The sequence below is a fragment of the Salmo salar genome, chromosome 04 (genome assembly GCF_965601325.2).
Source record: "Salmo salar chromosome 04, fSalSal1, whole genome shotgun sequence".
NCBI lineage: Eukaryota > Metazoa > Chordata > Actinopteri > Salmoniformes > Salmonidae > Salmo > Salmo salar.
Window position 1 is genome coordinate 57,207,292 of NC_138294.1, and position 17,062 is coordinate 57,224,353.

The following is a 17,062-nucleotide window of genomic DNA, read 5'->3' on the forward strand; positions in this document are numbered from 1 at the left end:
CTGTCATCAAGGCAAAGGGTGGCTACTTTGAATAATCAAAAATCTTAAATCGATTTGGATTTGCTTAACACATTTTGGGTTACTACATTATTTCATATCTGTTATTTCATAGTTTTGATGTCTTCACTATTATTCTACAATGTAGAAAATAGTAAAAATAAAGAAAAATCCTTGAATGAGTAGCTGTGTCCAAACCTCTGACTGTTACTGTATATGAAGTAACATGTTTAGCATTTTGTGGAGTCAATCTATTTGCAGACAAACTACAAGTAAAATGTAATGTCAACACTTTTTGAAGTCTTTAAGATCCATGCAACATAAGGACTGTATACATTTTCAGAAAGATGTCAATACAGTCCCTGGAGAGAAGAAAATGGAGACCTCATCTGAAAGCAGGAATCAAAACCTCATTTTTATTTTATATTTATTCCATAAACATTATTACAAAACTCAGCAAGTTACCAATATTACATTGTCACCATACAGGCTTGTTCACAAATATTTAAACCTTTGCAACAGTTACAACAAAACAAAATGATACTAGATTGATTTATAAAACAGCAATAAAATCACAAATATGTCTTTATTTCAGTTTTTCTTTTTCTTTTATCATACTTTTTACACTATAGCACTACACTCCCACAACAAGATTGGTCTGATTACAAAACTTCTGACAAAATGTTACAGCTTTTTTCCCAGTGTTTTCCCTCTCTCCTTTTATATTTTTTTTTGTCATGTTTGTTATTTTGGTTTTTAAAACCAAAGGCATGTCATTATACATCCCTTTCACTGCCTATAAAGGCGAAAAAAGGGTATCCACATTTACAAATACTTCACAGCACTTTCTAAGAAAAATATACACTTAGAAAATATTTTACAAATTGGCACACTGAAAAATATACAAGATTCATGGAGGATGTCAAGAGTTATTTTGGAATCCCTCTGGCAACAACTCTGACAATATTTATAAAGCTCAATATTATTTTCAACAAAAATGGCAAAACACAAATCTAATTAATGTCAAAATCATGGCAGAATTACATCAAACATAACAGTATCTTATACATTCATAAATAGGGCACAGAGGATTTCTTCCTCCTTTTTTCAGTTACCTGTAAGTTCATTTGCTTTCAAGCACCTTTCACAGGCAGCTCAACAGTGGTACATCATATAAAACTCGTGTTGGAGAGGAAGTCAAATACATTCAATTAACAATGGGCAGGGATGATATAAGGCAGTCTACTCCACACCACCTGGTGGTGACACCTGTCCTGATCCCCAGTCTCAATGGCTAGCCTGGCAACTTGGAGAAGATGGAGGGGAAGGGGTGTTTCGAGAGACAAAGGTCTTCACAATAAATATTCGATCTCTGATGGATAGTATCAATTCATGTAAATTGAAATAAATTGTAGAAATCTAATACAGAGCTCCATGTTTGTGCAGTGGTAGGTGAATCCATGAGATTGCATGAGATTACATGAAGCAGTATACTAACCTTGAGTATAGTACAAATTCAAACCTCAAGATTGAACTAACCTGTTAGAGCATAAAGATTTCTTATTAACACAGTGCTACTTTTTAGTTGCTGAAACAGCTTATGGCAGCTTTCCACAGGACCTATTTAATCCCCTTCTCTGTATCGCCATGCTGGCTGTTGATTTTGAGTTCAGATGGCAATCATTTCAAAGGAATGTATGAATGAAAAGACAGTCATTTGCATTTTGGTAAAAGGTGTATCACTGTCAGCTGCAGGTGCTTGGCAAACGGAATGAAGTGTAAGTTCTCTAGAATGTCGACCGGCCACCGAAGTCCAGAAACCCCACCCCCCAACCCTAACAAAAAGAACATGAAACAGCAAATATACATATAGATAGAAAATGTTTATACAGATACTTGTTCAACGTTTGGCACATAATTCCATTTTCAACAATTATAATTATCGTCATATTCTGCAAATAGTGCATATGTCTCTGTACAATAGCATTAACAAATTGCAATTCTGGGTACTTACTCCACTTACCCTCCCACCTCCTCTCCCCAAACCATGGCAAAAAGCCAATGACAAATAATGCCATTTCCAGATATTAAGAAAATTAGGACAGTATGAGAAAGTCGTCTTATCGTTAATACAAAAATGTCCCTTTTTTATTCTGAAAAGTCTGGTTCCCAGCAGAACAGCGATACAGTTCTCCTACACCAGTAAAACATCCACAAATGGAATGGCTGGGTGGTATCAGTAATGATAGGACACTTCTATTGTTCCCTCATGACTAACTCTACTCCACTCTCGCTTTGTACACTGAAGGCAACCATTGACTAAATGTAAGGACGGACAACTTTTGAACTGTTATTTTAAACATTTGTGGAGAGCCACAAACTGAATTTTGACATTGTTAAGGAGGGGCAAGCTGTTCCGCTGAAATGGAGAATTGAAAAAACAAAGCAAACCATTAAGTATCACAAAAATGATTTTCAAAACAGTTCCAAGGCAATTTTTCTTATTATACAAAAGTCAAACCTAAAGTAACAAAAAACAAAACAAACTAAAGACCAAGAAATGTGAATCAAGCAGCAGTGTCAGAAACAAAAAGCAGCCACGGTAGTTCGAAATCACAGTCAAGCTAGAGACAATCAATCACACAATAGGTAGTTTCGCCGGAACAAATAAAAGCTCACATGCAAGTTGTTTCAGGGTAAAAGAAGGAGGTGGGGTAGTCAGGGTTAATGTCTTTGCCATGCAACACTTGGATTTAAGTCAAAAAGTGAGAGCAGTAAGGGAACCCAGGGAACTGAGCAAGAGGCGGGAGGAAATAGAGTGAGGGGGACGTATTTTGCAGCCACTGTTACAAAATATTACCTCAGTTTCTCATAAGAGGCCATCAGAGCTACGTTCTTGCTCGAGTCCCGCTTCCCTGTATTGTTTTCGTCTCCAGCAAATTTTGCACTGGTTTTGTGACGGTACATTTTTTTGTGTGCGGGCCCACAGATGCCAGGTATACCGAGGCTGGACTTGTTGAACATGTTGCAGTCTAGAGTGAGAGGGGGGAAGAAGGGGTTTGAAGGAATGAACTTGGATTGGTTTTTGGCTCCCCTGCCAGTTGCCTTCCTGCCCCTTCCTGCCCCAGGGGAGGTGGCATAACCACCCTTTTTCCTGATGTCAGCTGTTGTTCCCGCCAGGATTTTGAGTGTCTTAGTTTTAAGGCTGTTGGCCTCTGGAGGCTGACAGAGTCCAGACATGGGGTCCCACAGTGGCTCGATGGACACCTTCATAAACCTCTCGACCTCTGCCATCCCAGAGACTATGTTGGACAGGATGTTGGAGGGTTCCTCAAACTCTCGCTGGTCGTCATCCACAGCACTGTTGTTGTTGCCGCCGTCTGCCCAGCCCCCACCGTGCTCCACCAGTAAAGGCCAGTCTTCTGACAGTCCAGCAAGACCTTCACTTTCTTCACCTTTCGCCTTTGCCTTTGCATCAAGCAGGGCTTTTAGCTTTTTGGATGAACGAGAATTCTGTCTAGGGGCTTTGTTCTTCTCTGTCTTGGGGGCCCTTGGAGTCTTGGTTTTCGGTTTACTGGTTGCTTTCCTTTTTGACTTGGGACCTTTAGTTCGGCCCCCAATAGATTCAGCCTGCTCATCAAAGACGTCCGTGCCGTCAATCTTATCACCTAACCCTGTGCCATCATTGTCATTGAAAGTATGGAACTGGAACTGATGATTGTTTATCGCTCTGCCATCATGATTTTGTTGTGGCAGGACATTACAGTCCCACTTAGTCCCATCAGGTGTAGTTGAGAGAGTCATGTCTCCTGTCTCTCCTTGAAACTCCCTGGCCTTTCCTAGGCTTTCCCTCATTTCTGGACCCATCACCTGTGGGGAGAGATTTGGTGTGTCGGGTGGCGACATCTCTGACAACGACGAGTGCCTGAACTTATCGGGGGTGAAGTTGGAGATGTCCAGTAGGTCTGTGGACTCCCTAAGGGGAGTGATTTCATCAGTACTTTGCTGGATCACCAGTTTGGGACTACAGTGGGCCAAGAAGTTCTCGTTCACATCCTCTTCACTCTCCTTCTCACAGGACTTGTGACTCATAGTGCTGTAGTTGCTAGAGGAGGCAGACAGTGAACCCATAGAGTCATAGCTGGCCAGCCTGCTGTTATCTGTGTTTAGAGTGACTCTATGGAACTGCACCTGCTCCTCTTCAGCTGACCGGCTGGCCTGTAGGGTTGAGTCTGGTCCTGGTGGCTCTTCAGGTAAATGTGCCTTATCATTCAGCAGTCTGTTGCCATCTACATTGACTTGACTATATCCTGACAACGGCAAGTTGTTTGTCAATGGCAAAGGCATGGTGTTGGAAAAGCCAGCAGATTCAGGTGGAATGTCAGATGTAAATGGTAGCTGTTCACCTCCAGACTGCCATGATATGTGAGTGAAGTTTGGCTCCATCTGATTGGAGTTAGAGGGGGATTGTTGGAGCTCGGACTCTGAGGGAGGAGATAGAACACAGCTCTGGGCCAGCTGTAGGTTAGTGAATGGATTCTCCTCCTGGTAGAGCCCATGGGGAAACTGTTGTCGGGGATTCTGCTGCTGCTGCTGCTGGGAGTAATATGACAGTCCAGTGTTACTGGATGAGTCAGAGGCATCTAGTAATGTTTGTAGGTAGCCTCCGGGGATGACAGGTAGACCACTATTCACATTTACAGGATGGGTCATTGTGCTGGAAGAGGAGCAAGGGGCTGGTGTAAAAGTAGACTTTTCAGTGGGGTCGACACTGACAGTGGAGTCATCACAAAGCTGGGGGCTGCCTGCTTTAGAGTAAACTATGTCAGGGTGCTGACTTGGGGATAGTGGGCCAACCTCTTGTAGGTGTACCACAGTTTTACCATCCTCATGCTGAGCCTCTGTCATTTTTTTCGACTTCAGTCTGGCCTCGCTTTTAAATTTCCTTATTTTCAAAATCTTATTTCCAAGTCTTTTCCCCTCCCTCTCTAGCGATCTGCTTTTTCCTGTCACACTTCCTTGGTCTAATCTAGCAGCACAGTCGGAGGTTGTTGTTGTTATTGATGCCATATCTGTACAGGCAGCCTGATCCTCAGCTGCTCGCACCTCTTGCTTGTGATCGGCGTGGTTTGGCGAGAGCTCTACAGTGTGAATTCTTTGAATCCGGACTCTATTTGCAATCCTGTATTTTCGTTTTGTCAGGCTAGAATTAAGGGAACGCCTGCAGCCATTCGGAAATCTGTTTTTATCACCAGCAGCCAGCCTGCGCTGCTCCTGCATTTCCTGGCGCCTCTTTTGCCAGTAGTCTTTCAGAGGGGCCATTCTCTGGTACTTATGAACTAAGTCCTTACTTAAGCTTACTGTTGTCTCTGATGTGTCAATTTTTCCAAGCTTTACTAACATGTGCTTCTCCCCTTTAAATCGGTTTATGATGATGTATTTGATTATCACCGGAGGCTCTTTTCGTGAGGATTTTCTCCTCTTCTTTGGACACCAGTCGTCATCCTCCTCTTTCTTTGGACCCATCGGCTGCTTCTCTTTTTTCTCCATGTTCCTCTCACTCTCGATAGAATCCACGTCATACAGATAGTCGTCGCTGTATCTGACTTTCCTCTTGGACCTCAGCCCATAGCTCAGCTGACTAGAAGAGCTGGAGTTCTCCCTGGAGAGGAAGCAGTATTTCCGTTTGGTCTGGCAGGTGTCAAGGGAGGATCCAGTACAGGAGCTGTCATCGCTGTACTCTCCAGAGTCCTCTGTAGAGTTGTTGAAATCAAACAGGTAGCTGCTCTCTGGACTGACATTCGGCATCACTTCAGCAGAGCTGCTGCTGTTGTTTTTGTCAACCTTTTCTCCAGCCACCCAGACTTCGACCTTCTCTCCATTCACCTGCGGCACTTCAGCTTCCTTCTTCACTGCTCCCTCTCCCTCCTTTTTGGCGACGACACTCGGGAAGAAGTTGAACTGGGTTTCCTCCTGAATGGTGTTGGTCTTCTCTCGGACGTTGTCCTGGAAGGACTCGTAGCGTATCTTCAGCGAGCACACGTCGCTGCCCAGGGTGGAGTCCTCATCATCAAACATGTAGTTGTCTACGTCCTCTTCTGAGAAGAGGTTGACAGAGAGCTCGTTCTTAGAGCAGAGGTCCAGCAGCTCGATCTTACTCTCGCTGATAAAGGACTCAAAGCAGCCCCAGTCCTGGCTGGAGTTAGCCAGCAGAGCCTCCTCACCGTTGCACTTGTCCAGGAGCAGGCCTTCGTAGATACTCTTTGACGTGGCATCCTCCAAGTCACTGTCCTCCGCTGACTTCTCCTCATCTGTCTTCTCCACCGCCCTGACCTTGTGCTCTGGGTAGCTGAGGAGTTGGTCTGAGAGCAGCTGATCCCCGTAGCGGATACCAGAACTCATGCACTGCATGGCCATGTCAGGACAGGAGACAGGACAAGGGTCGTAGTCCCGGCCCAGGCCCAGCCCTGGCTCAGGCTCTGTAGCGTCCTTGCTCTCGATGAAGCAGCCCAGGCAGGTGCGGCTCTGTGGCATAAGGCAGTCCCCCCCAGACAGGGCCGAGACACTCCCTGTCTCCATCATGGTGAAGGCAGCCTTGTCACTACAGTCCTCTGGAAGAGCCCAGTGACTCACCAACTTGGTGGAGCAGGAGGAGGTGAGGGAGATGGTGTGGGTGGAGGAGTCATCAGCAGTAGTGGTGCTGGGCTCAGGGGTCTCTGTTGGGCTGAGAGGTGAGGATGGGCTCAGTGAGGTCCTCTCACTCTCAGGGCCTCCTTTTGGTGGATTGGCTTTAGGAGGGGTGCCGGGACTGTCTGGCTTCAAAGAACTGTCCTGGTTGTGTGATTCTGTAGAGCGGAACAAAGAGATAGTATCAGATATCAACTAATTCCCTTGTGAACTCACTGATGGACAATGTGAGAGTACTTTAACATACTGTATTTCCTATATAAGATGACATTTTAATATACTATACTATTTCCTTTCTTTAATTATTTTTCCTTTTCAGCTCAATGTACACAGTGTACAAAACATTAGGAACACCTTCCTAACATTGAGTTGCACCCCCTTTTGCCATCAGAACAACCTCAATTCATCGAGGCATGGGTTCTACAAGGTGTCGAAAGTGTTCCACAGGGTCGCTGGCCCATGTTGACTCCAATGCTTCCAACAGTTGTGTCAAGTTGGCTGGATGTCCTACGGGTGGTGGACCATTCTTGATACACACAGGAAACTGTTGAGCGTGAAAAACCCAGCAGTGTTACAGTTCTTGACTCAAACCGGCACACCTGGCATCTACAACCATACCCCTTTCAAAGGCACTTAAATATTTTGTCTTGCCTATTCACACTCAATGGCACACATACACAATCCATGTCTCACTTGTCTCAAGGCTTAAAACTCCTTCTTTCACCTGTCTCCTCCCCTTCATCTACAATGATTGAAGTGGATTTAACAAGTGACATCAATAAGAGATCAGAGTTTTCCCCTGGATTCATCTGGTCAGTCATGGAAAGAGCAGGTGTTCATAATGTTTTGTACACTCAGTGTATGTTCCTAGCCTCTCTTACAGTTGGTAAAATGCACAGGTCATGTTTTTTTCAAACAGGCTGCACAAAGTAATAATTTTGTACAAAGACGAGGCATATTAGAGCTAATTCAAGCTGAAAAGGGGAATTCAGCTTTTTCTTGAGAAAAATGAAATGCTCATCATTAATCACCATCATTGTGTTTCTTGTGCTCTATAATTTGTGATAAGAATGCAATGAGAATAAAAGCCATAATAGAAAGTAATCATGGGACAAATTTTGTGGAAATATAGAAATCATTAGCCTATTTTTTCAATCTTAAATAATATTTTCTATTACTCTGATTGAACATCTTTATGTTGATGTATTTACAGGATGAATGGAAGGAATGACAGAAGTAATAACCTTTCCCCTCCTCTGTGTGAGTGGTCTTTACCCTTTTACATTCAGGGTCGTTAAGGATTGGAGTGTTGTGGGAAAGGATGATAAGTACTTTCAGAATTAAAAAAACGGACGAAAACATTCCACTCATTCATTAGACCGTCTCTGAGCATTAAAACAGGTAGCAAAGGTTAAGGTCACTAAATATCAAGGCTGAGGCTTCTCTCCTTTCAGCTTTGTGAAGGTCACAGCCAAGCTAAATAGTGGAGGAGGTGAAAACAATGCGTACTGTAGCATCTTGTTCCATATAAGAACTCCGTGCCTTGATTGTGACATAATGTACCGTGATAATGTAGCAGCATTCCCTCTGTTCCTTCATAAAAACACATTGTAAAATGCTATAACATACAGTACAATATGATACAATATAGCTACACCTGTGGAGAAGAATTAGATCTTGGTGTGTCCATTCGTTGTTGTTTTTTATTCAAGTAGGCCTAATGTGTTTCTAGCAAAGCAACATACACATGTCTTTACCATTCTCATCCGCTTTGTTGATCTGTTCCAGGTTTGAAGCCAGCACAGCAAAGTTGGGTTCTTGAAAAACATCCATCAATTTAGCGTGGTTCTTGTCTCTTACATTATTACCACTATCCAACCTGCAGAGGAAAAACACAAGACACATGAAAACACTGGTGCTGACCAAAGGAAAAGGTGTATTATGTCATCATATGCCATGCAAATCTTTGTTGACTCTCGTCTTTCTGCATGAGCAGCAGCTACTCTTCCTGGGGCTTCAAAAGAGGCTAGGGAATATTCGGGATGCTATATTTCTACCTTTAGCCCAAGATTCTACTCTTTGTTCCTGTCAAATATATGTCCCCATCTATGGGCTACCAAGGGATATTGTTTTGGGCACCATTATAGGAGACTGCCTTATACTGTATCTAGTAGGCTTTTAAACACCTGAGCCTCAGTCTGCATGCAAATTGCAGGCACATCCTCCTGGCCTTTTGTTGATCGCTTTAAGTGTTTCTCAAGTCTCAAAACTCCTCAATAACATGCTTGCTGAATGAGATTTGTTCTAAGCAAATGTCAGAAGTAACAATTGTATAAAATCATGCCCCCAAAAAATCTTATTTCTCTTCCATATTATATTTTCCTAGCTCTCTAACTCTCTTGTTCACGCTCTCAAACACCCCGTCCTCCTCCCACTATCCCTTTCTTGCAGCCAAGGAGAAAAAACAAATGGCCAGATTAATGGAGATGGAGAAGAAGCAATAAGAGGTTGCATAAAATTAGCCCTATGTCCAACGATCATGTCCAATTTAACACATTATTAAGCCATGTTGTTTCTCCTGGAGGCAATTTGCGACAAAGGTTTGTGAGCCGCATGAAACAAGACTCTCTGCCAGCGCAGTGCTGACTCACTGCCAGCTAGAACGATACTGTTAACCTGGCCTGGTTCTCTGTGTAATTAACCTGGGCCTCTGTCTGTGTTAACCTGGCCTTGGTTCGCTCTCTGTTTTAACCTGGCCATGGGTCTATGTGATAACCTGGCCATGGGTCTATGTGATAACCTGACCATGGGTCTATGTGATAACCTGGCCATGGGTCTATGTGATAACCTGGCCATGGGTCTATGTGATAACCTGACCATGGGTCTATGTGATAACCTGACCTGGTCTATGTGATAACCTGGCCATGGGTCTATGTGATAACCTGGCCATGGGTCTGTGTGATAACCTGACCATGGGTCTATGTGATAACCTGGCCATGGGTCTATGTGATAACCTGGCCATGGGTCTATGTGATAACCTGGCCATGGGTCTGTGTGATAACCTGGCCATGGGTCTATGTGATAACCTGGCCATGGGTCTATGTGATAACCTGACCATGGGTCTGTGTGATAACCTGGCCATGGGTCTGTGTGATAACCTGGCCATGGGTCTATGTGAGAACCTGGCCATGGGTCTATGTGATAACCTGACCATGGGTCTATGTGATAACCTGGCCATGGGTCTATGTGATAACCTGGCCATGGGTCTATGTGATAACCTGACCATGGGTCTATGTGATAACCTGGCCATGGGTCTGTGTGATAACCTGGCCATGGTTCTGTGTGATAACCTGGCCATGGGTCTGTGTGATAACCTGGCCATGGGTCTGTGTGATAACCTGGCCATGGGTCTGTGTCTACCACTGTGCACTAATCTTACTGGGAAGACTCTAGTCAGTATGAGTCATTGGTAAGCAGTTTGAAAATCTTAACATTAGAATTGTCTAATCTCAGCACTGCATAGAGAGGGACCATTGGAAACATAGTAGTATAGGGAGAGAGTTTGCAGAGACATGAAAAATTATTCAGTGGGAGATGCTCAGCATCTTTTTACAACTAAAAACAACACCTGGCGGGCCCAAGATGACAAATGCGTGAAAGTATAACTGCCAGACTTGAATCCATTACTGGCATGGGGTAGCATCTGTGGTTATCAGACCCTTGTGAGGCACATTCAATTTATTTTTTTCCATTTTTGTATGCAGAGAAAAGGAAAACACATCCCATCATATGAAATGAAATGATGTTATTTCTAAGAGGCCCAGGTTATCAGAGCTCTCTCTCTGCTCAGAGTGCGGGCCACTGGCCCAGAGGCTCTGAGGTGATTAAACAGACGGGATCACTGCTAATGCAGGAGATTCACTTTCAGTCCACATCACCTGATCCATCTGCTGCAATCAGGGCTCTAAATGGGAGTATATGTGACACTGAGTCTTTCTTCTCAGGAGGAACAACTGAATTCCCAGAGAAACCCTGAAATCACAATTTTATATGAACCAGAAATCAGCCAAATGGTGGTGCTGGGCTACAGCATAGCAAACATAACGTATGATTGACCAGTTTCACTTAAAATAATGAAACACTACAGTATGGGTTTGTAGTAGGGCATAGCAGTACACCATTGCAGAGGTATGATGATGTTATAGAAAATGATAAGTCTTCAATAATTCAACTTTCAAAATCCTACAGAGCACTACGTCAACCACTGCATAGTTACTGTATATTTGACTATATTACATCATACTGCACTCTGCATGCACTCATTCCTTTGTTTGAAGCCATATTGAGCAAAATTTGGAAAAACAGTGTGTTCTTAGCTGCTGAGCAAGGGAATAAAAACACATCTGAAATGTTGCTTATTGGTTTAATTTACTTGAGGCCACATACAGTAGAGTAAGTGTGTGAGGGGCTGTAGGCACCTAACTAATAATGGATGCATACTAGGGCTGGGAAATGCCAGGGACCTCACCATACGATATTATCGCGATACTTAGTTGCCGATACGATATGTATTGCGATTCTCATGATTCTACAGTATGTATTGTGATTCGATACTGTGATTTTATTATGATTCGATGTTTCAAACATATTGCTCACCATATGTCTGCTGCAAACGAGTTTTGATCAGTCTGTCACGTCGGTATGAATGATTCGGGAGACAGGCGCAGGAATGCGTAATAGGGTTTTTTATTACACCCAAATTACGGCGTGCCGTGCAAGGGCACGGGGACGAAGACCAAACAAACATGTATACAAACATGTATACAACACACAGGGTTGAAAAGAGCGAGGAGTACCTCGAATAAATAACACAAGCGCACAATGATTAACACACAGGATGAGACCCGTAATCATCTGTACAATCCACAATGGCACGAAAGCAAAAACACACAGCACAGGTACTCACACGAACCAACGGACATTGTAACAATAATCGACAGCCCAATGGAAACCAAAAGGCACAGTTATACAAGTACTAATCAGTGGGAACAGGGGACAGGTGTGCATAATGAAAGTTCCGGAGGGATCCGTGACAATACCCCCTTCCTGACGCACCTCACCAGCAGCACACGACACCGGCCTCGCGGACGATCACAGGAACGCAGTGCGGGTCGATCAGGACCCGATGCAGCAGACCAGTAGCGTCGGACGGACCGGTTGTGGCTGCTGAAGTGGCGTCGTCGGACGGACTTGTTGCGGCGACGTCGGACATCGTCGGCCGGGCCATTCCCACTGTCTCCCTTAATGGTCGATCATTCTATCACGTTGGCATGAAGGAGCGGGAGACAGACGCAGGAATGCGTTTTTTTTATTTTTATTAAGCCCAAATTACGGCGTGCCGCGTAAAGGCACGCGGACGAAGACCAAACAAACACGTAACAAAACGCAGGGTAGAAAGTAGAGGTCGACCGATTATGATTTTTCAACGCCGATACCGATTATTGGAGGACCAAACAAAGCCAGTACCGATTAATCGGACGATTTTTTTATTTTTATTTATTTGAAATAATGATAATTAAAACAATACTGAATGAACACTTATTTTAACTTAATATAATACATCAATAAAATCAATTTAGAACATGTTCAATTTGGTTTAAATAATGGAAGAACAAAGTGTTGGAGAAGAAAGTAAAAGTGCAATATGTGCCATGTAAGAAAGCTAACGTTTAAGTTCCTTGCTCAGAACATGAGAACATATGAAAGCTGGTGGTTCCAATGAAAGCTGGTGGTCTTCAATATTCGCAGGTAAGAAGTTTTAGGTTGTAGTTATTATAGGAATTATAGGACTATTTCTCTCTATACGATTTGTATTTCATATACCTTTGACTATTGGATGTTCTTATAGGCACTTTAGTAGTGCCAGTGTAACAGTATAGCTTCCGTCCCTCTCCTCGCTCCTACCTGGGCTCGAACCAGGAACACATCGACAACAGCCACCCTCGAAGCAGCGTTACCCATGCAGAGCAAGGGGAACAACTACTCCAAGTCTCAGAGCGAGTGACGTTTGAAACGCTATTAGTGCGCACCCGCTAACTAGCTAGCCATTTCACATCGGTTACACCAGCCTAATCTTGGTAGTTGATAGGCTTGAAGTCATAAACAGCGCAATGCTTGAAGCACAGCGAAGAGCTGCTGGCAAAATGCACGAAAGTGCTGTTTGAATGAATGCTTACGAGCCTGCTGGTGCCTAGCATCGCTCAGTCAGACTGCTCTATTAAATCATAGACTTAATTATAACATAATAACACACAGAAATACGAGCCTTTGGTCATTAATATGGTCGAATCCGGAAACTATCATCTCGAAAACAAAACGTTTTTCCTTTCAGTGAAATACGGATCCGTTCCGTATTTTATCTAACGGGTGGCATCCCTAAGTCTAAATATTCTTGTTACATTGCACAACCTTCAATGTTATGTCATAATTACGTAAAATTCTGGCAAATTAGTTCGCAACGAGCCAGGCGGCCCGAACTGTTCCATATACCCTGACTCTGCGTGCAATGAACGCAAAATGACACAATTTCACCTGGTTAATATTGCCTGCTAACCTGGATTTCTTTTAGCTAAATATGCAGGTTTAAAAATATATACTTCTGTGTATTGATTTTAAGAAAGGCATTGATGTTTATGGTTAGGTACAGTCGTGCAACGATTGTGCTTTTTTCGCAAATGCGCTTTTGTTAAATCATCCCCCGTTTGGCGAAGTCGGCTGTCTTTGTGTTAGGAAGAAATAGTCTTCACAGTTCGCAACGAGCCAGGCGGCCCAAACTGCTGCATATACCCTGACTCTGTTTGCAAGAGAAGTGACACATTTTTCCCAGTTAAAATAAATTCATGTTAGCAGGCAATATTAACTAAATATGCAGGTTTAAAAATATATACTTGTGTATTGATTTTAAGAAAGGCATTGATGTTTATGGTTGGAGCAACGTGTACCTAAGCGATTATATGCAACGCAGGACAGGCTAGATAAACTAGTAATATCATCAACCATGTGTAGTTAACTAGTGATTATGATTGATTGATTGTTTGTTATAAGATAAGTTTAATGCTAGCTAGCAACTTACCTTGGCTTCTTACTGCATTTGCGTAACAGGCAGGCTCCTCGTGGAGTGCAATGTAAAGCAGGTGGTTAGAGCGTTGGACTAGTTAACCATAAGGTTGCAAGATTGAATTCCCGAGCTGACAAGGTAAAAATCTGTCGTTCTGCCCCCAAGGCAGTTAACCCACCGTTCCTAAGCCGTCATTGAAAATAAGAATGTGTTCTTAACTGACTTGCATAGTTAAATAAATATCAACCAAAAAAATTATATATAAAAAAATAAATTATAATAATAAAATCGGCCAAATCGGCGTCCAAAAATACCGATTTCCGATTGTTATGAAAACTTGAAATCGGCCCTAATTAATCGGCCATTCCGATTAATCGGTCGACCTCTAGTAGAAAGCCAAAACAAGTACCTCGAATAAATAACATGCACACGATGATTAACCCACGGGACGAGACCCGTAATCACCTGCGCAATTCACAATGGCACGAAAGCCAAAACACACAGCACAGGTACTCCACGCACCAACGGATATTGTAACAATAATCGACAGCACCATGGGAACCAAAGGGCACATATATACAAATACAATCAGTGGGAATAGGGGCCAGGTATGCGCAATGAAAGTTCCAGAGGGATCCGTGACACAGCCATAGAAATAAAACTGCTGGGAAAAAATGTGCTCCCTATTTAAAAATAATCTGGAGAATAAGCAATGAAGGAAAAATACTGGATTGTTGGTACAGCCAACCAGCGCAAAAATAATATTGAGATATTGTCAAAATGGTAAGATATGATATATCCCAAAAATAATATCCAGATATGTAACCGTATCTATTTTTTCATGAATTGTTACCATCGTTGTTCATGACTTGAATTTAGAAGCTGTTTCATTAGTTTAGCGTTTTAATTCATAGCAACATTAGCGTATCTTACTGATGTATTAGTCTAATTTCTGTAATGAACAGAGAAAAGGTTTCACCCTTCAGATAGACAGCAGATTTCATGATAAAGGGAAAAAACATTTACAGTAAACAGCAAACAGGAGTGAAGACTTTTAAGAACCTGTAATAATCAAACCTTCCATACATATCAAGAGGGGTATCAAGGCCAATGGGGAGCTGCTGTATTTCATATCAAAGCAGCTAATATAAATCCTGATAAGAGAAGCTCTAATCCGTAAACCCATAATAGCACTTTATTTTGACTAGCCACAAGCGGCTTAGAAGAAAGGAGTAAATACAGAGTAAAAAGGTAGGTTGCAGAGGTGGAAAACCTGTGGTGATTTAGAGGAGGAACTGAAACTGGAGGTACTGAGGATGAAATTATGTTTTATGAATTTTATGAGTTATTTATTAGTATTACCCCTACCTGTCACATCTGCTCCCGCTCCCCCTCTCTGGCGCTCGAGGTCACCAGGCTGCTCATCATTACGCACACCTGTCATCATTGTTACGCACACCAGCGCTTCATCGGACTCACCTGGACTCCATCACGTTATTGATTGCCTCCCCTATATCTGTCACTTCCTCAGTTTCATTCCCGTGTCTGCATTGATGTTGTTTTGTTTCTCTTGTCCAGACGCTGTTCCTGTTTAGTTTCATGTCTATTTATTATTAAATCCACACCCTGTACTTGCTTCCCGTGTCCCAGCTTCTGTGGTTACGGAACCTTTACAGAATGCAGACACCACAATTGGAAGCATCAGGGAGTTATTATAATTTTATTGGTGACGTCGGGTTCAGGTGCCGTTGCCGTAGCAACCAGGGATGCCTCAGCTGGCTCTTCAGGCTCACAAGCCTAAGTTGGCTTGGTAGGCTCCCACGCCATGCCTCAGCCGGCTCGTCGGGTTCCCGCGCCTCAGCCGGCTTGTCGGGCTCCCGCGCCTTGGCTGGCCCGTCAGGCTCGCCCAGGTAGGACGCCAGGTGGCGTCCCTAGAAGGGGGTACTGTCACGTCTGTCCCCGCTCCCCCTCTCTGGCGCTCGAGGTCACCAGGCTGCTCATCATTACGCACACCTGTCATCATTGTTACGCACACCAGCGCTTCATCGGACTCACCTGGACTCCATCACGTTATTGATTGCCTCCCCTATATCTGTCACTTCCTCAGTTTCATTCCCGTGTCTGCATTGATGTTGTTTTGTTTCTCTTGTCCAGACGCTGTTCCTGTTTAGTTTCATGTCTATTTATTATTAAATCCACACCCTGTACTTGCTTCCCGTGTCCCAGCTTCTGTGGTTACGGAACCTTTACAGAATGCAGACACCACAATTGGAAGCATCAGGGAGTTATTATAATTTTTGGGGTGACGTCGGGTCCAGGTGCCGTTGCCGAAGCAAACAGGGATGCCTCAGCTGGCTCTTCAGGCTCACAAGCCTCGGTTGGCTTGGTAGGCTCCCACGCCATGCCTCAGCCGGCTTGTCGGGCTCCCGCGCCTTGGCTGGCCCGTCAGGCTCTTCCTCAGTTTCATTCCCGTGTCTGCATTGATGTTGTTTTGTTTCGCTTGTCCAGACGCTGTTCTTGTTTAGTTTCATGTCTATTTATTATTAAATCCGCACCCTGTACTTGCTTCCCGTCTCCAAGCGTCTGTGGTTACGGAACCGTTACCCCTACCAAGAACATTACTTTGAGCATACAGATGACCATATCTGCCGGTTTTCCTTCTTGCATCATATCCTGATTCATGTAATCAATTTTGCATGATGGATGGATTACTCGCGCAGACTCAAATTGACAGTCCCACATAGAGTACTACCTGTATATAGGGCCTACACATTTGTCTGTGAGAGTGTGTTTGTACACGGTATAGCACGTATAGCTGTAGGTGGGAGGTAGAAGTGATTCATAATTCTGGTGCAGGAGGGCATCCTGACAAAGCTTAACTCCAGTGTACTAAGAGGCCAGTCTGGGAAGGCGCTGACTGACTGACTGATGCAACAATCGTTTTTTCACTGCAGGGAAATAACCCCATAATCCATCTCACATACTATTACACTGACAGCCGCCAGGGCAGCGCAGAGTGGGGATATGAAAGGCTTCCCGAGTGATTCCACTACCAAGGCATAAACACAAGAAAAAATAAAACAGAATAGAACAAAACTCCACAGAGAGCTGGAGAGGAGGGAGCACCACCCACATACAGGCCGAACAAGACTTCCCTGGCTGAATACACTTGAGTACTACGAACACAAAACATCAGCTACTTTATAACCATTTAGTATGACCCCCTTGATCCCTCATTTTGCTGACTTGAAACACTTGGAC

General features: G+C 43.6%; 1 protein-coding gene across 1 annotated transcript in view; it reads right to left on the reverse strand.

The window, feature by feature from the left end:
- Positions 1–387: 387 nt before the first annotated feature.
- The window catches only part of LOC106603391 (neurite extension and migration factor), a 36,837-nt gene continuing 20,162 nt past the window's right edge, over positions 388–17,062 (reverse strand). The window contains exons 2-3 of the mRNA XM_014197019.3: positions 8,442–8,563; positions 388–6,842 (exon numbers count right to left, since the gene is read on the reverse strand). Coding sequence (XP_014052494.2) covers positions 2,854–6,842; positions 8,442–8,517 — 4,065 coding nt within the window. The 5' untranslated portion in view covers positions 8,518–8,563 and the 3' untranslated portion in view covers positions 388–2,853. The remainder of the gene's footprint in view (positions 6,843–8,441; positions 8,564–17,062) is intronic.